General features: G+C 31.2%; 1 protein-coding gene across 1 annotated transcript in view; it reads right to left on the bottom strand.

Moving 5' to 3' along the window:
- Nucleotides 1-5,077: 5,077 nt before the first annotated feature.
- The window catches only part of LOC117174681 (protein singed wings 2), a 22,766-nt gene continuing 6,161 nt past the window's right edge, over nt 5,078-21,682 (bottom strand). The window contains exons 2-10 of the mRNA XM_033363979.1: nt 19,761-19,931; nt 19,514-19,682; nt 16,533-16,689; nt 15,841-15,989; nt 13,412-13,600; nt 11,040-11,198; nt 9,900-10,010; nt 9,741-9,830; nt 5,078-5,434 (exon numbers count right to left, since the gene is read on the bottom strand). Coding sequence (XP_033219870.1) covers nt 5,249-5,434; nt 9,741-9,830; nt 9,900-10,010; nt 11,040-11,198; nt 13,412-13,600; nt 15,841-15,989; nt 16,533-16,689; nt 19,514-19,682; nt 19,761-19,931 — 1,381 coding nt within the window. The 3' untranslated portion in view covers nt 5,078-5,248. The remainder of the gene's footprint in view (nt 5,435-9,740; nt 9,831-9,899; nt 10,011-11,039; nt 11,199-13,411; nt 13,601-15,840; nt 15,990-16,532; nt 16,690-19,513; nt 19,683-19,760; nt 19,932-21,682) is intronic.

The following is a 21,682-nucleotide window of genomic DNA, read 5'->3' on the forward strand; positions in this document are numbered from 1 at the left end:
ATGCAGTAAATGTTTCCATATATATAAAGATTTCTTAGAATGTTGAACGCACAAAGAACCCCACACTAAAAGGTACAAAAAGTAGCTTTTTCAAAAGTGTTTAATTATATTTTTTTGTAATTTCGAATTCGTAGATCAATAATTTGCCAGAATATTATCAGAAAAATGGACAGTTTTTACTCAAAAAATTTCCAATTTTTAATTTTTACATCATTTTAATAGAAAAAAATTAGTCTTTCATTAAAATGTTATCCTTCTTAAAACTTTTTGTTTTATTTTGATAAATAAATTGTATTTTATAGATCAAAAACAAAATTTAAAATATATGAAACCATGAATGTTTTAACATCCCTTAAGAATTCAAGCAAGAAAGCCGACATTTAAAAAAAACACGCAAGATTTTTTTATTAAACCTATAGTCAAAAATCAATTGAAAATAAACGTGGAAAATATATCCAAGCAGGAAAAGTCGTTGAATTTAATTTAAGAACTAAATTTCAAGAAAAATTTCAAGAATCAATTTGCTTATTACATTTTTTAACAAAAATTACTAATTGTTTAGTATTCATAAGAAATAATTATAGAGGTCTACTAGCAAGACATTATAAATTTATTTCTCTAAAAAAGTGAGATATATATTTTGAAAAATGGCAAAACAATTAATTTGTCAATTAAATTTGTTTAAACAAATAAAAATTATCTTTTTTATGACCAAGGATCATGCCAAGAGCTATTTTTAATATATCTGAAGCTGATTAAAAAAACAGAATTCTTTCTACTGCAAAATCACACTATTATGCATTTGTTAATTAATTTTGCTTAAACAAATGATACTAATTGTCTGGAATTGAAGAATCGCACAAAAAAACTATAAGCAAGATAATTCTTGTTCTTTCTGTTAAAAAATAAAAACAAATCTATTTGAATATGAAAAATTTATGCATTTGTTTATAAGATTTGTTTCAGTAATTAGAAAATGGTCTCTATTTTTTTCATAAGTGATATCGAAATTTTTTTCTTCAGATTTCCACTTAAAAACACTCATCTAAAGTAGCCATATATCATTTTTACTAAAAATCTAACTTTCGTCGATTAATTTGTTTACAAAAATTGTAAGCAATTTTTTAAATATCTAATACTGTTGAAACTTCAATCAAAACAAGTTTCCTCGCTGAAGAATGATGCAATGAAACTTAAAATTTGTTTAAAAACTATTTTATTTTAAGTAATTTTAAGCCGCACGCATTAAAAATTGAAAAATAATTTTTTTCAACTTAACAGTTCTTGAATAAGAAGTTAAATTATTTTTGTTTTAAATGGTCTAAGCAAAATTAAAAAGCTTTAAAATTTTATTCTAAAATCTTATGAAATCTTTTAGAAAATCCGACAAATAAAAAAAATTCTTAAAATTTGAATTTACAAATAACAAAAGAACACTTATTATTTGTAGGGAAAAACTAGAGTAATTGAAAAGAATGTGACAAGTTTTAAAACGATTCAAATTAAATTTAGAACTTGTAATGATTTTAAATAATTTAAACGAGGTGTGTGTACTGTAAAAATTTGGCTATTCGTATAGATAGTTTAGTTTGGCTCTGCCCTACTCCCTTGCTTTCGCTTACTTCTTCCAATTTCTTCAACCACATCACTCCCTGTCCACTACCATCCAAGATCCATCTTACACACTCATCCACACTCAACTGTCTCTCTTCCTCTCCTGTACATCTCTCTAATACATGTGCCTATGACTCCATTTCGTAGCCACATACTCTGCATAAATTCTCCTCTTCATCCATCCAATATCTGCATGCTCTCAGTCCTTCTCCCATTCTGAACCATACAACCCTACTTCATTTTTCTTCCTTTTTTATTTTTTGCAGACATTCTGGTTCCGTCAACCCTTTGACCATCATATACCATCTATTGTACCTCGAATCTATAATCTTTGTCCATCTCTCTTCTCCTTGTTTAACTAATAGCTCTAACTCTATGTCCTGCCACTCCGTAACCCCTTCTCGAATATTAAACACCCTTCTCATTTTTCTCCTTTCTTCCTACCTTTTTGAATTTCGCACATTACCTCTCACTTTATTGTGCCGAATTTCGCCGAAACATCGACCACACTAACGCATCAAACAACCAAACCCTCTTTTTCCAATCGTTCTTGAACACTCTCTTTCCTATAACCCATACTTGGCACATTACTTTACTCGCAGATTCAATTCTTTTCCTCACCTGCAGCTCGTTTCCCCCTTCTGCCTCAATCCAAAAACCTAGGTAACAGAACTCCTCCACAATTTCCAATTTTTGTCCGTTCATCTTCCAAACGTAATTTATTTTGATCTTTCTATTTCTGAAACACATCACATTTGTCTTATCTACGTTCACTGTCTGCTCTTTTGTTCCCACATAGTCTTCGAAAATTCTCATCATTAGGTTCATCCCCTTCTCATCATCTGGTAATAGAATTACATCGTCCGCGTATACTAGAGAGTATAGTTTGCTATTACCCAAAACCACTCCTCCTTTCCTTTTCTCCTCAAGCTTCTCCTCTAAGTCTGCCAGTAGGATATTAAATAGTAACGGACTCAACGGGTACCCTTGCCTTAAACCTCGGCCTGTCCAGAAAACCAGCCCTTTTTTCTTTCCTATTTTCACCCTAATCCTGGTTTCAGTAAAAATTTCCTTTATCCTCTCCACCAACTTTTCCTCTACACCCCTCTCTTGCATTGCCTGCCATAACATTTTTCTGTTCACTGAGTCAAACGCTGCTTTGAAATCTACGAACAAAGCGACTAGTTTCCCTTTCTTTCTCCCCAGATTTCTGTTAACTAAATAGTTAAGTACGTAAATGTTGTCTATAGTTCCCATCCCTTTCATAAATCCCGTCTGATTATGTGGGATACTATGTTTTTGTTCTACCTGACTCTCCAACATTTTTCTTAAAATTTCTGCATATATTTTATAGCCGACTGACATGAGAGTGATCCCTCTGTATTTCTCTACCTTCTTTCCTTCCTCTTTCTTGACAAGCGGTACCACCAGTCCCGTCGTTCAGTCTTCCGGTCAACCTTCCCCTTTTCAGACCTTGTTGCAGATCTTCCACATCCCATCCCTAATCCCTTCTCCTCAATTCTTCATCGCTTCGTTCTCCATCCCATCTTCTCCTATCGCCTTGTTTCTTTTTAACTTATTTATTGCCTCATCCACTTCTTCTCACTGTTATCTCGTTTCCTTCCTTCATTTCTCCTTGGACCATCCTACACTTTTCCCCTTTGATCTTATTTCGCTCTCGCCCTAATAGACCCTTAAAATAATCCGTCCATTCCTCCATTTCTACTTCTTCGTTAACGCCCTTCCTTCCCCCTCTATCCCTATTTATCACATCCTACACCCTACCTTCTTTGATCGCTTTTTCTACTTCTGCTTTATATTCTTCCTTTTCCTTTTGTCTTTTTATTTCCAGCATTTTCTCATGTTCTTTTTTCCTGCTGTTATACTCCTCCTTCTCCATTTCCCCTTTTCTCCATTTGCTCACAAACTCTTTTATTCTCTCTTTACTCTCCCTCCATTCCTCGTCCCACCAGCATCTCTTTCCCCCTACTCTTTCTTCATTAGTACCCAGCTCATCCTTTACCCTTTCAATGGACCCCTTCAACCTTTCAATTAACGAGTCTATTTCCTCCTCTTGTTCATACCTAACCTTCTCCTTTTCCATCTTTTGTTTAAACTCTTTTGATTTATCTACCCCTCAGACTCCCATTTTCGTGTTTCTTTCGCACCCTTTTTCCTTTCTCCCTCTGCCGCGCTTACTGACGCCTCTTTTTGGTGTAACTATGACCGGAAAGTGCTCGGACCCTATCTCATTCCCTACCTCCATACTCCCTATCATATATCGCATTCTTTCTCCGGCCAAGATGTAGTCTATTACTGTTGCTCCCTTTCCTATGAATGTGATCTCCCCTTCCTCATCTCCTTTCATATTGCTATTGCATTAAACTATCCTGTTTCTCCTATCATGTCTAGTAGCTTTCTCCCCTCCCTGTCCGTTTTTCTATGTTTCGAGTTCCTTATATATGCCTCCTTTTCTTCATCCCATAACCCTTCGCCTTTTTCGCCAGTCCTTCTAAATATTACTTAAAATTACTCATATTTTTCCAACAAATAATAAAGTGTTCCATTATTATTCATACGTCAAAATTTTACAATTTCACATAAAAATTTGACATTTTTTAAATAAAATAATTAAAATTTAACGTTAAAAGTTTAAAAATTCTTCGAAATTCTAGAGATTCAAAGCTTTCTATGTAAAGCAATTCAGTTTTAAATTGTTTCCTTTTGAATATTTGATATAATTTACTCGTCTTAAATAAGCATTGAAATATTCCTAAATATTAATTACTAATTTTTTTTCTATATTAAAAAATTTCGAATTAAATCGGTTGAAAATTGGACTATTAAGATTTAAACAATATTTTAAATCTAATAAAAACCTTTAATTACCACTATATTATCATGTAATTATTTTTAAATTGAAAATAGTTTATAAAGTTTCAAGCGTACGTTTACGTTTTTGATGGCTAAAAAAATAACTAGAAATAATATATTCATAAATTTATCTATTAAATTAAATATAAAAAATAATATAAAGGAAGCCCTAAAACTTTGAATTAAAAATATTTTATTGATGAATTATTAAAAATTTTATTCCAAAATAAAATTATCGGAAAAAATTAGATATTAATTTCAATTCTTATTAAGACTTTCGAATTAAAACAGTTCAATCTAGAAATTATCAAATTTTGAATAGACATAGAACCGTTTTGTCAATTCAATTATTGTTCAGATTTGTATACTTAAAGTACCGATCCATTTTTAAAATAATTACAAAATATCGTGAATCTATCAAGTTCATGAGTATACAAATTTTAATTTTATTTTTGATCTACATTACTACATTATTTATTTCTAACAAAAAGTTTTTGAGAAGTACAACATTTCAAGAATAGACGAATTGTTCTTTTAATGTAAGTGTAAATATTGTAATTTTAACCATTGCTTGACTAACAAATATCTTCTTTTTTGACAATTTTTCTTTTGAATTAATGATCTGCAGGAAGAAAATTACAAACAAAATTTTTTAATGAGACATTTCGACAAAAAGCCATTTTATTTACATTTGCTTCGGGTATTTTATAGATAAACTGAACCTGCAGATAAAATTCTTTTAACACAATACCATATTAAATCATGGTATTTTAGTCACAATCCAAGGTAATTTTCCTGTTCTTTTAAAACACAAGTAATCGTAGAGAAGTTTTCCAAGAACCAGAAATATCAAAAATGCAAGTGTGGCATTTAAAACGTCCAAAGGCAGTAACCAGTAATCTTCCTCAGGAGAAATACAAATTTCCGTCCTAGTCAATTCTCGAATCTTAGAAAAAAAAAGAAAATTAGTCAAATTAGATGCCTCAGGTCTACAAAAAGGGCTTTTTCTATTAGGACGTTAATTACGTTTTTTAAACCTCCTCCCATAATATCCCTTCCCTCACACGAACCTCGCCCCCCCCCCTCCCAAACTTACTTCTCCTCTAATTCCCCCTCTTCACGCTACTGAAGCTCACACTCACCTTTCCCTACTTCCCTTCTTTGGTCCTTACTTCCACTCCCTCATTCACCCTCATTTCTGATCAATTTCCTACTTCATCTACATCCACTCCACTAATTTTACCTCATTTTCGATATTCACACCCTCATTTTCCATCATTTCCACTCCTTTTTCCTAAATTTGATCTACTTCAGTTACATATAGCCCACCATTTTTCCGGATTTACCCTCACTTCATACTTCGCTCCACTCCTTTCGAATTACTTCCTCTTCTACTTTCCTTACTCCTCGGTTCCTCAGCTAAGACTCGTCTTCCTATACTTACCTACCCAGGCCATACAGCCCTCTCCTCTACTCACCATTATTTGTTATGATTTCTCCTACATCCTCCTAATTACATTTCCTTCCCTTACTTACCCTCTCTACTTTACCTAAATTTCCCCCATATACTCTAGTTCTTCGGCCTTATTGCCCCCCATTGCCCATTGCATCTTCTACTTTCCCTCTCTTATTTTCTTCTCACTTCGCCTACTTCTCCTCTCCTATAATCTCCTGCTTTTTCTATCCTTACTTCCTCTGTTTCCCTGCCCCTACTTACTCTACGTACCCTAATTACCCTCTACTTACGATACTTCCCCTCCCCTCAATTCTAATTACTTTCTCTCCTGTAAATTATCTTACTTTTATCCTCTCTTTTTTCCAGACTCCCCTTTGATTTCCGCTTATTTTTCCTACTTACGCTCCCCTCATTTAATCTTAATTCGCCTAATTACCCTCCCCAAAAACCTCTCGTAGCCTCTACTTTCCTTACTTCCCCTACCTTGTATCCTGTCACTTTTCCTACTTTTTCATTTCATATTTTCTCACTTCTGCTTCTCTTTTTATTATTTTTCTTCACTTCCTCTACTATATTAATCCTGATATTTACTCACTCTTCCTACTTCCCTACTCCTCATTTTCCTTCACATTCCCTATTACCTCACCTTCATTTCCCATAACTTCCCTACTCCTTTTTTCTTTTTTTTGTATCAATCCTCCTATTTTCTCTTTTCTCATTTCCCTCACATACCCTACTTTCCTTCTCCACATTTTCTCTCACTTTCACTACTTCCTCTATTTACCATCCCCTTATATTCCCTACTTCCCCTACTTCACACCCCTCGTATCTCGTTACTTCTACTACTTCGTCGCTCCTCGTTTCCTCACTTATCCAGGTGATTGAAGCTGGCAGCACTACTTTGTCAAAAAAACGTCAGACATATGCCACAATTGAGGGCTCATTTGAGGCTCATTTAATACCCAAAAGCCAAATTTTGGGCTGTGCATTTTTCAAAAAAATGCATGGTACTGCGAGATTTACGTAAAGCTAGCAGTACCATAGTGGAAGTATCGGTTATATCAAATTTTTTCTTTCACAGGAATTGAGGACTCATTTAGGGCTCTCGCATGACCCCCAGTAAAAAAATGCACTAATCTTGAAAGTAGGTACATCAGAATTGAAAGGTCATTTTAGGCTCTCCAACGCCCACAAAATAAATTTTCCAAAAACATCGCTTAATATAAAAAAACTAGCCCTTACCCAAAAGTGCTTATAATGCACAAGAAAAAGTATTTGATCAGTTTGTCATATTTTCTAACCGTCAGAAAAAATCGAACCCTTTTCCAAAAACCACCCCTAATACTCGAAAACTCGCCTATAAAGGAATGCGAAATTAAACTGAGAATGAAGTACATCAGCAGTGTTTTATTTTCTCGGACCTTGCTTAAACATTGTATGCCCTATGCCGGGAAGGGGTAGTTTTTTATATTAAGGAATGGTTTTCGAAAATTGATTTTGGGAGCACTGGAGAGCCTAAAATGAGCCTTTAATTCCGACGTACTCACTTTTAATATTAGTGCATATTTATTTTTTTAGGGTAGTTTTTTGTGATAGGGGTTGTTTTTTGAGAATTGCGCGGGGGGTTATGCAATGTCCTTATATGAGTAGCATGCACTTTAAAAAAAATGCAGAGCCCAAAATTTAGCTTTTGAGTATTAAATGAACCTTAAATGAGCCCTCCATTATGGCATATGTCTGACGTTCTTTGGACAAAGTGGTACTTCCAGCTTTACCCACCTCACTTTTCCAACTATCTATTTTATCATTTTCCTTCCCTTCCGCTACTTCCTTACTTTCTCACCCTCATTTCCCATGACTCCCCCTACACCTTCTCTCTTTTTCCACACCCCTTCCTCTAATTCCCTCACCTTCATTTTACTTTACTTTCCTAACTTTCCCTTCCTTCACTTCTCTTACTTCCCACTCTCTCATTTTCTCTCAATCCCACTACTTTCCATCCTTCTATTTCTCCTCACTTACTTTAATTTCCCTCCCCTCGTTTTCCCTTACTCCTTCCTATCACTTCCTCTACTTCCCATCCTGGCCTTTTCCCTGGCTTCCTCAGCCATCATTTGCCCTCTCTTCATCTACTTTCCCTCCACTCATTTCGCTCCGATACCCTACTTTCATTACCCTAATTTTCCCTCACATCTCCTGTTTTCCCTTCAGTGACTTCCTTTACTTTCCATTCTCTCCTTTCTCTCATTTGCCCTACTTCCCCATAGTTCCCCTATCATCATTTCTTCTTACTTCCCTCACTTCCCCACCTAGGAAAAAAGTAAAAAACCCTAAAAATATATTTTGGAAGGGTTAATTGCTCGGATTTTTTTATTCCACTGAATTACAAGATTGCAAGATTGGATGGAATTGAAAAAGATTGAATAGGATTGCATGTATATGACTAAAAATGTGGCATGAGATTGCTAATGCGTGAATGGATTTTATTGGACTTTTATAGGTTTTATAGAGATTACATGAGATTGGATGGCCCTGGCGAATAAAAAAATAGGAGAATTAGTATAGGCCATTAATGATTTTCCTATAATAAATTTTCAATAATTTTTTCTTATTTCAAACAACAAAGCTTATACCCCATACCCAGAAATCCCAAAACTATCAACCCACAAGCCCCAAAACCACAAACCCCAAACTCACGAACCCCAAATCTATGAACCAGAAACGCACAACCCTCAAATCTATAAACTCCAAATCCACAAACTCGAAATCCACAAATCCTAAATCCTTAAACCCCAAATCCACTAATCCCACATCTACAAACCCCAAACCTACAATCTCCTAACCCCCAACTTTCTAACCCCCAAAACCACAAGCCCTAAGCCCCAAACAAGCAAACCCCATACCCACAAGCCCCAAACCCACATACCCATGAATCTTTAATCCACTAATTCGAAACCCACGAATTCCACAAACCTACAAATCTTACAAATCCTGAACTCACAACCTCCAAACATACCAACTCTAAACTCACATACCCTACATTCACACAGCCGAAACCCACAAATTCACAAACTTACAAACCTCGAACCCACAAACCCGATAAACCTGTGACAGAAAGTAAATTCTTTGATATTTTAACTAATATACTCGTTCCTTGCCGAACCCAGAAATAACAAACAAAGAGGTAGGTTTGGGGTTTGCGTGCTTGGGGTTTAGGAATTGTAGATTTAGGGATTCTGGGTTTGGGGTTTGTGGATGTGGGATTAATGAGTTTGGGGTTTAAGGATTTAGGATTTGCGGGTTTGGAGTTTGTGGATTTGGAGATTGTAGGTTTGAGGTATGCGGGTTTGTGGTTTATAGGTTTGGGGTTTGTGGGTTTGGGATTTGGGGTTTGTGGGTTGTTAGGTTTGGGATTTCTGGGTTTAGGGTATAAGCTTTGTTGTTTTAAATAAGGATTTGATAGATGTAGACATGTCCGACTTGTTTTATATACGAAAACATTGAAAAACTCCATTTTTAGCACATTTTCTGCAATTGCGCCAAAATCCTGACGTGCTGCAGGTAAAAGCTCAACGGATTTAAATTCAGCACCTCAAAATACGTATGGAAGATGTCCGTTTATCCCCTAAATTTTTTTTTTGAATTTGTGGTGCTGTGTTATTGTACAGAAATTAGTATTTATAATTTATGATTATCCACTGCCGACTGCATTATCTTCTTGTATCATGTCTTCTGAGTTTCAGTATTTTCGTAAAAAATTTAATATTTTTAAATGTGTTTAATTTATTTATTATACCTGTTTATTTGCAATTTCGTCTGCTTCTACTGCCGAACATCGAATGTCATTGATATCTTTTACTAGATTCGCATACCTAATTAGAAAATCCTGAAACGTATTTGAAATTAAAAATTAAAAACTTAGTCAGTCTTCTATTATTTCTCTTTTATTAATTACCTGAAATCCTGGGGTAAATAAACAATCACATCTCCAAGGATTATGTCCTAAGTACAAGCGTGCTGAATTTATATTCTGGGGTAGAGCATGTTCTAACGCATAAGTTGGCAGCTGAAACGTTATAAATATTTTAAAAATATTTACGAAATAATTATTTACAAAATCAAGGAGAATATGGCCGTAGTTAATTGTAATTTATTGTAAAAAAAAACTGAAAGTGAATTTTCTTATTTCATCCTAATATTGTAGGGCTGATTTTATTCGTTAAAATTTTCTCTGCAAATCTCTCTGGCACCAAAAAAGCTTGTAGAGTATCATTTAAAAAATATAATTAGATCCACAAGATTATGATTGAATGAGAATTCCCAGTGGGCGCAACATTTGGCGACGTCTTTACGACATCGCTACGACATCTTTACGACAACTTTACGACATCCTATGTCCATGTCGTTTCGGAGTCTTTACGATATCGTGAAGACATCGTCAGATCATATGACTTATTTACGATATCGTGAAGACACCTTAACGACATGGACATAGGACGTCGTAAAGTTGTCGTAACGATGTCGTAATGATGTCGTAAAGACGTCGCCAAATTTTGTTCCCACTGGGTTGCAACTTTTACCTAAACGGTAAGCAAAAACATAAAACACTAAATAAATATTGTTAAATAAACAATTTCAGCCTAAGGCACTATTTTCTAAAATTGGCCTTCAGTTTTGTTTTAAAATTAGTTACAATTAAAGGCTCGAAAATCAGAACTGAAGGAGCGCTCGAGCAGTAGGTAAGAGTGGGGTTAACGCGCAGAAAGACGGTTCTCTCTTTCGTCGCGTTTTCTGCGCGTCATTCCCACTCCTGTCTACTGCTCGAGCGCTCATTTAGTTCTGCTTTAAGAACCTTCAATTAACAATTCGAATATTTTTCATGACAGATTTATTAGTGGAAAGTTTATTAATTAAGAGACTAAATAAATGGAAAAATAACAATTTTAATTCAAATTTATGAGTAGGTATAGTATCTTAATTATTATATACATTAAATAAATGCGAATTCTAAACATGTGTGGACAAAAGATTAATTAATTATTCATCAAAATAATTTGCAACCGTTCTAAAAATAATTCTGCATTGTTATACGAACATCTGTTAATTTATTATTGCGAAGATTGAGAAGACGAAAGTTTTCCAGCCAATGTGTTCCGTCCAGAAGACTAATCGACTCTACTAAATTGTGATCCAAATAAAGATCTTGAACAAATCGGTAAACTGCATTCGTTGCCAAAGGACTCAAGTCTGTAATCTAAAAATAACATTTGAAAGTAAATTTTGATTTTTAAATTAATAATTACTAAGGCTAAAGAAACTAAGTAAAGTTTTTTTCTAAATTTTTGTACAAAGAACACCCTTTCGTAGGATACGTAATTTTTTTGACTAAATTTTTGTCGAAAATTTATTTAGGGGCCATCCAAACATACCGCAAGGTGATTTGGGGGACGCGGAGGTCCGATAAAACCAAGTTTTTATTCCAAATTAAAAAAGTTTCAGCCAAAAAGAACAATTTTCTAGAAAAAAGTTAAATTTTCAATGAAACAACTGAATTTTCAACAAAAAAGATCAATTTTCAGTCCAGAATATTAATCTTCTATTAAAAAAGACGAGTTCTCGACACATAAATTTCAAACCAAATAGTTGAATTTTCCACCATGTGGATTAGTTTTCTACCAAAAAAGACAAATTTTAAACCGCATACGTACATTTTAAATAAATCGATGAATTTTTAGTCTAGGAGATGAATTTTCAATATATTTTTCAATCAAAATTTTTCTCAATCAAATCAATCAAATTTTTTATTTTTCAATCAAAAGGATTAATTATCTACCAAAAAAGTTAAATTTTAAATTAGTTAAATTTTCATTTGAAACAGATAAATTGTTAAACCAAAATAGAATAGTTAAATTTTCAGTTAATAAAATTCATTTTGACAACATGGTTCGAATTACCAAAAAAAAACTTTAATTTTTTAACTAAATTTACCACCAAAAAGATTGATTTTCTACCAAAAAAGAAAAATATTTCAACAAAATAAATACATTTTAAAGTAAACAGCTAAATTTTTAACCAAGAGGATTAATTTTTTACGATAAAAGACGAATTTGTAACAAAATTCATAAATTTGTAACCAATTAGTAGACTTTTCAAAAAAAATGTGATGTTCAATCACGAATGGAATACTAAATTTTTCAATAAAAAAAATACTTTTCAGATGAAAAAACGAAATCAAGACCTAATAATACAATATTTTTAGTTAATAAAATTATTTTTCATTTAAAAAAGAACGAATTCTCAACAAAATAGTTAAATTTTTAAACAAAGAAATAAACTTTAAAAAAAAATGTTAAGTCCAACCAAGTGCAACCAAGTAGTCAAATTTTTCACCCAAAAAAATGAATTTTATATAAAAAAAAGAATGTTCAACAAAATAGTTATATTTTCTACTAAATAAATAAATGTTCAAGAAAATAAGATAAATTTTATTACAAAATACTTGAATTTTCAACCCAAATATATGAATTTTGAACAAAAAAGTTAATTTCCAAAACAAGCAGTTAAATTTTTTATTAAAAAAGACTCATTTTAAATAAAAAATGAAATAGTTCAATATTCATTAAATAAAATTAATTTTCATTTTTTTACACGAATTTACAAAAAAAAATAGTTAAATTTTGAACCAAAAAAAAATCATTTTGTAAATAAAACGGTGAAATCTTAACTGGAAAATTAATTTTTTATGAAGTATCTCAACTGTCGACCAAATAATTTAATTTTAAGGCAAAAAGATAAATTTTTAATCCGAATTATTAATCTTCTATTAAAAATGATTCCCAATTAGAAACATGAATTTCCTGCCAAATAGTTCAATTTTTCAGCCACAAAATCAATTTTGTATTGAATTTAAACAATTCATTTTTTTAATAAATCATATTTTATCACTAAAAAATACAATGAGGAAACATTTTTATAAAAGAAATTTTTTTGAAGTTCAATGTGTTTAATATTTTGTTTTAAATTTGAAATAACAGTAATTTAAAAGAATAATTAATTGTAAATGCAAAATGACAACACAAAAACCATCATTTTAAAAACTACTATTTACGTTATAAAAAAAAGCTTGTATTAAACAATTTTGTTCCTAATTTTCAAATATTTTCTTCTTCAGGGTAAAAAATGTCAGAAAAACGCCTAACATAATTTCTACACTATCAAAATAATAATGAAATAATTGATCAAAAATGTAGTAAAAAAATTAATTTTTCTTTTAAATTTGATAAATCTGAACAATTAATGTGATACTAAATGCAAATACATTTTTTGAACTACCCCGTCGATTACTCGTATGTATATATAAATATATGTATATACTAAATTAATATAAATATATTAATTCATGATTATAATCATTCATAGTAATTTATAATAATTAATACTAATATAAATTATTTATTTTCTATCTACCTTATTTTCTGAAAGTTGAAGAACAGTCGTGTTTGCTGGTAAGAAAGAGGGCATTTCTGTTAATCCTCGATTACTGCAATTCACTGACACGAAAGCCTTTAATTGTTTTTGAATTAGTCTGTCTACTCGTCCGTAAACATAAGCCAATTGGCACTCACAGACTGTTCGTTGGCATTCATCGCCCAAAACCTTTTTTTTTTTGAAAAAATTCAATTCCAATAAAATTGTGAAAACAATTATTTTTAATTTCGAAAGAAAGAATTTTTTTAATTGTCAATTTACAGGGTTGCTACAGGTCAAGGAATTCCGGCAAGTCAGGGGATATCAGTGTAGTCTTGCCTATTTCAAGGACCGCAAAACGTAAACATTTGGGTATTTCAAGGCTGTAGGGGCCTCCCCATCTCTATCGCGAGTCGTGGATTGATTTTGTCAAGCGACGTTCATTGGCTGCTACGGCCTTGAATCGATGCGCGCGCTGTAAGTATTTGTGCGTCCCTGCATTTGCGCATAATGCATGCAAGTCTTTTTCAAGTGTTTTCGTCGACGTACGACGTAAAAAATATCAAATTTCCTTCAAATAGTACAATTTGCCAACTAAAAATAAATATAATAGAATCAATAAACAACTCAAATATTTCGCGGAATATTTAATATTATAGCATGACGTCATGATCATGATAGGATAAGTGGAAATGTCTAGAAGGTAAGGTAAGGTTTAGGTCAGATTAGGTTTATTTTAGGTTTGAAAATTAATCTTCTGTAACAGAATATTAATTCTCTTGCTAAATAATTCGTCTTCTTGGTTGCAAATTGAATTCTGTGGTTGAAAATTTAACTACTAGGTTAAAAATTACTTTAGCAATTGGAATATTCGGTTGAAAATACATGTATTTTGTTGAAAATTAATCTTTTTTAGTAGAAACTAATTCTTCTTGGTCGAAAACTCATTTTTTAAAATAAAAATTGAATTATTTTGTTGAAAATTTATTTTAAATCTGTTTATTTTTGTTATAAATTTATTTTTATAAATAAAACTTTAGTTATTTTATTTTGGATTGGAAATTTTTTAATTTAAAAATTCCTGTATCTTATTGAAAATCACTCGCATAGGTTGGAAATTCTTTTTTTAGTTAAAGATTCATTTTTTGGTTGAAGATTCATTAGTTAATATTAAAATTTATTTATTTAACTATTCCATTTTATTTTAGAAACTGTACTTTTTCTGATCGGAATTTTATCTTGTTGGTTAAAAATTTATCTGTTTGGTTAAAAATTTAACTACATATTTCGTTGAAAATTCATTTTATATGGTTGATGATTATTTTTTTATGCAAAATTTAACTATTCGATTTTTGGCTGAAAAATCTATTGCCTTTGTTAAAAATTTAAATATTTGTTCGAAAATTCATTTTCTGGTTGAAGATTTATTTTTTTATTTAAAAATATGTTTATTTAACTATTCCTTTTTTATAAAACTGTTCTGTTTTGATAGAAATTTTATCTTCTTAGTTGAAAATTCATCTGTTTCATTGAAAATTACACTACTTATATTGTTAAAAATGTATTTTATTTGGCTGAAAATTTGTTTATCTACAGAAAATGGCGAGTTGAAAATTCATCTGTTTCATTGAAAATTAAACTACTTATATTGTTAAAAATGTATTTTATTTGGCTAGAAATTTATTTATCTACAGAAAAGTTAACTATTTTAAGTTGAAAAATTATCTATTTTGGCTTAAAATTACACTATTTTTATAAAAATTCGTCTATTTTAGGGTTGACTTTTTTTTATTCAATTATTCGGTTGAAACTTCATCTTTTTGGATTCAAAATTCATTAACTGAAATTTGTTCTTGACTGAAAATTCAACTCTTTTGTTGACAATTTCTGTTTATGGTATGAAAATTAGCCTGTTTTGGTTAACGATTCAACTTTTTTGTTGAACATTGTTGTTTTTTTCTATCGCAAATTGAAATATTTTTATTGAAAATATCAACTATTACATGTTTCATTAAAAATTAAATTTTTTATCGAAGATTCACCACCTTCGTTGAAAACTTAAATACTTTTTTGTTTCAAAATGCCTTTTTTATCAATTCAAAATTAATTTTTACGATTTTTTGCATTAAAATTATTGATAAATAAGGTATTGGTTTATTTTAATGCCTTAAAGAAAAAATAGAACGAACAGGAAAAATGAAAAATGAGAAAGCAGGGAAAAGTCAGGGAATTTTAAAATTGGGATTTTGTAGCAACCCTGATTAATGAAACTAATATAAGTGTCGCAATAAAAAAAAAATTTAATTTAAATTGATCAACCAAATATAAATGTAGCACTTTGATAGAAATATTTTAATTCAGATTTAAAAATTGGATAGTCTTAATCCATAATATTTTATTTTTTATTTTGGCAATATAAAAGAGCTTACTACTATAATTTCTACCACTGGTATAAGTGGTCTGCCCTCATAAGGAACTGAGCATCGAAGATCCGCTTTATCAATAATTTTATTCGATAAATAGTCCATTCCAGATTCTAAAATCCAAGCCATTTCCCTCCTACATTTCCATGGATTTCCTTTAAAAAATTTATATTTGATTTTTAGGAATTTGGGAAAACGCTTGACCTTTTTGTAACAATAAATACATAAAAATTTCCGAATCGTTAATAGCGTGACCGACCGAGCAAGTTTCAGTTCAGTGCTAAGTTACCAGCAATGGGTATTACCAACGGTCGATAAAGCAGATGCATGATATATATCGGTAAGACATTGAAGTTGAGAAACCAGTGAGGCCGACTATTCAAATTACTGCCATCAGCCGGTAAAACAGTAAGGTCGGTAATGCAGATTCCTTATATATGACATTAAACCAGTGAAGTCGGATATTCAGATTTCTGGTAAAACAGTAAGATCGGTAAACAGTGAAATTGGTAAAATAGTGAGGTCGTTAATTTTTTATTTTGCCATTTTATCATCCGTAGCAGGGATCTGCATTACCAACCGTTGGAAATACCAATTGTCGGTAACTTGGCACGGAACAGAACCTTGCTCGGTCGAAAATAGAGTGATAGCCGCTTTTTCATACTACCCTTACTGTAAAAATTAAATAAATTGCTCACCAAATAGATATACAGTTTGCAAAGATGTAGAATTAAAATTTTCTGGATTTATTTCACTAAATGAATTATACCTCAAATCAAGAATTTGTAAAGCTGATAAATTCCTTAAAATTCCGTCAGATAAGTGACGTAGTCTGGTACCAATGATTACAAGTTTCTATTGAAATAAAAATTCAATGTGATGCACGTGAAGTAAGAAACTAGAGTGCCTCATGAAATCGTTTTTTTTTTTTTTTTTTTTTGGTTTTTCTTAAACCTTAAGTCGGAATTTTCTTTTTCTAGATTCAAAAGTAATACCCTATTTTTGCCATCTTTTTATACAAATATTTAGAGGATACTTTGGAGGTTTTTATGGTAAAAAAATATTAATTTATTTATGTATGATTGATTAAAAATAAAATTGTTAATTTGTCAAAATTAATTTATTTGTTTAATTAAATGTAAATCTTGTCGACTTCTCAAAGTTTTTAAATTCTAATTTCTGCCATTTTAACTATCCCCCCCCCCCTGGGGACACAAAGTTTGGCGACGTCTTTACTACATCGTCACGACATCTTTACGACAACTGTATGACATCCTATGTACAATGCAGATCATTGTTTATCAGGGCACCATGGATCTGGAAATTCTTGAAGAATAAAATTCCCGGCAGTTTATAATACATATTTTTGAATTTGAAAAATTCCTAATAAAAAAATTTCGACAGGAAATTGCCGAATCATTAAATATCCGAAATTCCCGAAGCTCGAAAATTATTAAATTTAAACTTAAATTTTTCAACAACTATTTTTAGACTTTTAATGAATTTTTTATAATATTGTTTGAATTTAAAATTAAAATAATTGGAAAAAATATTTCTTAATGCAGAAGAATGATTAAAATTAGTATTATTACTTTAAATTAAAGCAATAATTAAAAAAATACATTCAACTTTTTTAATTTCACGAATCTTTCATGATCTTGAGGCGACTAAAAAATCCTGAAAAATGAAGTTCCTAAGACTGTGGAATTTCCGAATTGTAAAATTGCCGAAATGTAATGTCGCGAATCGGAAAATTCCGAAATATTAAAATTCCCGAAACTTTATACTATTACAGAATTTGAAACTTCTGGACAGGAAATTGCCGAATTATAAAATATCCGGCAGTTTATTTGTTTATTTATTTTTAAACTTACATAAATATTACTTTTTCTGAGATTTTTGGGTAAATTAAAAAAAATTTGAAGATTTTAGATATGTCAAAACAAAATTTCAACCATAAAGTTAATTTCTACCCAGAAAAGATAAATTCTCAAAGAATAATGTATCAAAGCATGTACCAAAAATATTTATTCAATTAAAAACAGGTGAATTCAATTAAAGACAACAAATTTTCAACAAAATCGTTAAGTTTTCCACGAAAAAAGACTTTTTAGTAAGGAAGAAAGAAAATTCAACCGAATTATTATTAGGGGGAAAAAATCATTTTCAATAGAAAACAAAACTTCTAAATAAATATATTTTTTTAAAGTTTTTTATTTGCTTTTAATGTTAAATATAAATATAATTTTTCTAGTATTCTTAAAAAGATTCGAAAATTTTCTTGAAAATTTTGGACCAGTCAGTTTAAAAGATATTTAGGACTTATAGAAATTCAGACGAAATTTACAAATATTTGATCAATTTTTCGAATTCTATTAAAGTATCAAAATATTTTTAATCTCTTCAAAAACTTCAAAAATTCCTAAATATCTAACAAACTGAATCAAATTATTCCTAAAATTTTGAAAAATCTTTCAAAATAAAAAAAAATTGCTTTAAAATCTTCCAGATTCTTATTTGGCAAATTTGTGAATTAAAAAAATTTTTTAATATCTTAGAATTAATTTAAAACAATGAAAAATCATAAAAAAATTTTCAAAAAATTACGGATTTTTTTTATTCTCTTGAAATCTTTAAATATTCTTAGAAATAATCGAAATTTTTTGTTCGGACTCTTCAAAAACCTACGAATTAATATTTTTTAAACCTTTCGGGTGTAACATTATTTTTGTGTCTTTTCAAAACTTATATCTCTAGGACTTACCTACTCGAATTTTTTTGTTATAATTTTGTAATCTTCAAAAATTGGAAAATTTCTCTTCAAAATCTTCTACATTCTTATTAATAGATTTAATGCTTGAAACAATTTTTTAATTTCTCTATAAAGTCTTTTTTAAAATAAAAAATCATTTGAAATTTTGCAGGAATCTTATACAATAATTTGTTAACTCTCTCGTAAACTTTAAAAATGCTTAAAAAGCTTCTTTTAATTAAAATTTTATATAAATGATGTATTTGACAGTTAAATAATGTAAAAACTTCATTCTATATATAAATTATTGGATGAATGTTTTTTTTATGAAATATAAAAAATAAGGTCCCACAGACTTTCTTTTCTCAGGTGTATATCGATTTTTTAATGCTTTGAAAAAATTACTTTTTTATTTTACTAAATAATAAATAAATAATGAATTATAATAATAATATAATATTTCCCCTGCGTTTTTTCTTCTTATTTTCCATTTCCTCTTTTACTTCCCCAAGCTCATTTCCCATCAATTCTACCACTGCCCCTCCCCTATTTTCCCTCACTTCCTTTACTGCCCCAACAGACATTTCCCTTAACTTCCTCTTACATCCTCTTCTATTATTCCCTTTCTCATTAAAATTATTATTACGTTGTATCAGTATTATTTTCTAAAAATGGCATTAAAAAAAATCAGCATTAAAAATAAATTTTTAGGGTGCTTACAACTATTTTTTAATTAATTTTTTGTTTGAAGCTGAAAAAAATAGGGGATCTTTTTCTTGCCAAAAGAAAGATTTTATTAAAATTTTTACCGAGGCCAAAAAAAATGATTTCATGAAGTATCCTAGTGAAACATGTTTAAACTTGATTGACCTCATGAAGATTAATTTAAAAATGAAAATAATTAAAATTAAAACTACCAAAAATTACCTCGACATTTTGAGCTTCAATAGGAAATGGCCTGAGGATATTAGTAATACTTCCATTAAATAATGATAGACTTTTTAAAGATGGAAAATTCCTCAAAAGTGTTTCCGGATCAAAATTAATATCCGGCCATTCACAAAGCGTCAGTATGCGCAAATATTTTGATCTAAGGCTAAAAGAAAGGGTTTAAATACCTTTGAATAATTTTTTTTACCTGCACATAATAAAGAGTTATTCTGTTTTTCGTTACCCAAAGCTCCATTCTTCACCAATTCCACCGAAACAAATCAAATGGTGACTTTTATCTTTAGATTTGCATATCGGTAAAACGCCTCCTAATTTTGGAGCCTCTGACTCACAAATATGAAATCCCGTCACAGAAAATGGTGCAAATCGAATTGCTATAAATAATGTGAGCAATCTGAAAATTATTAAAAATTAAAAATAAATTAAAGTTGTTATTTTCATGGCAGGTTCATAGACATTTTTTTGTCCATAAAAAACTATACTATTTATACCAATCCCCCCCCTTCCACAACTTCTTCCCACTCTTTTCTTTTCCCCAGATAACAGTCCCCTTCCCCTATTACCTTACCCCAGCCACCACTTTCCCCTACATACTCACCCTCATTTTTAATCATTGCACCTACTTTTCATCAATTACCCTCACTTGTCCTATTTCAAAATCTAATAAGCCTTCCTACTCCTCCCTATATTACCTTCCACTTACCCTAGTCCCCGATTTCTACTTCCCTAATAAATCTTATTTCCGCTGCTGCCTCTCTTTCAATTTCTCCACATTTCTCCTGCTTCAGATACTTGAAATCGCCTTATTGCCTCTACTTGCCCGCCCCTTATTTTATATCATTTCACCTACTTCACCTGCTCCCATTCTCTTATTTCACGTAACATCCCCTACTTCTTCTCTTCTTATTACACCTTCCATTATTTTCCACCCCTGACTTCAAATAATTACGCTCTCCCAACTTTCTCTCATAACCCTCCTTCACCTACTTCACTACTTCAGCTACTTCCCCTCCCCTAATTTCCCCCACTGAACTTGATTCACCTACTCCCTCAACTCTCATTTAACGTCAATTACCCTATTTCCCCTCTACTCCTCCTAATTCCCTATATTTTTTACCCCCTCTTCAAGTACCCCCTCTATCATACTTTCCCTTCCTTGCTTATCCTCCCCTTAGTTCCCCTAATTTCCAACCCCTCACTTTACCTCAATATCCCTATTAAATATTTAGGTAATTTTGACTGATTTATAATTGAAAAATAACTCATTTACAGCTATAATTCAATCACTGATTAAAATTTAGAGAGTCTTCTCTGCATATTAACTCGGCCGAATTTTATCCATGGCCTATTTTTTTTTCTTTGCTTAAACGTTAATAATGATCTAGATGCCTTTCAAGGTTAACGAAGAATGTAACATCACAAATGGAAAATATAAATGTAAATAAATATTTTTGAAATAGTTGAAAAAATGGAGGTCAATCATCTCAATAGAGCCTTTCCACTCGTTTCCCTACTCTCATGTTCTGGCCATTACCTCTTTTCCAAAGAATTCCTCTTTCTCCGCATGTTTTCAAGAGTTCCCCATTTCTCTTTTTAGGGTTTCGTAGACCCGGGCAAAAACCTTTATAGTCACAGTCAGATATTCGTTCGTCCGTCGTAGTTTATTCCAAAAACAGGAGGTGAGGGGAGGTAATGTAAAATAATATGAGATGAAGTAGAAGAAGTTAACATACGTAAATGATGGGATGGAAAGTAGCGAAAGTAAGGGATGTGAAGGGGAGTGAGAAAAAAATGAGTTGAGAAGAAGTAGGAGAAGTGCGGAGACGAAAAGTATGTGAAATGAAGAAGAAGAAGAATCAGGAGAAGTGGGAGAAATGAGGAGAGGGGAACTAGAGGCACTAGAAGGCATGGGAAGTGAGTGGAAATGAGGAGAGAGGAACTAGGGAATGTAGGGTGTAGGAGAAGTAAGTGGAAATGAGGGGAGCGGAAGTGGGAAGTAGGATAAGTAGGGGAATGCAGGAAAGTAGAGAAGGGAGAATATAGCATTGACAGATTTGAACGACTTAATTTCAGGAATGCATGTTCGCAACTTTAAATTGCACACCACTGTTGAATATTGAACATCTACGATACACTGCCCCCCCC

Source organism: Belonocnema kinseyi, chromosome 6 (genome assembly GCF_010883055.1).
Source record: "Belonocnema kinseyi isolate 2016_QV_RU_SX_M_011 chromosome 6, B_treatae_v1, whole genome shotgun sequence".
In the NCBI taxonomy this organism is placed as follows: domain Eukaryota; kingdom Metazoa; phylum Arthropoda; class Insecta; order Hymenoptera; family Cynipidae; genus Belonocnema; species Belonocnema kinseyi.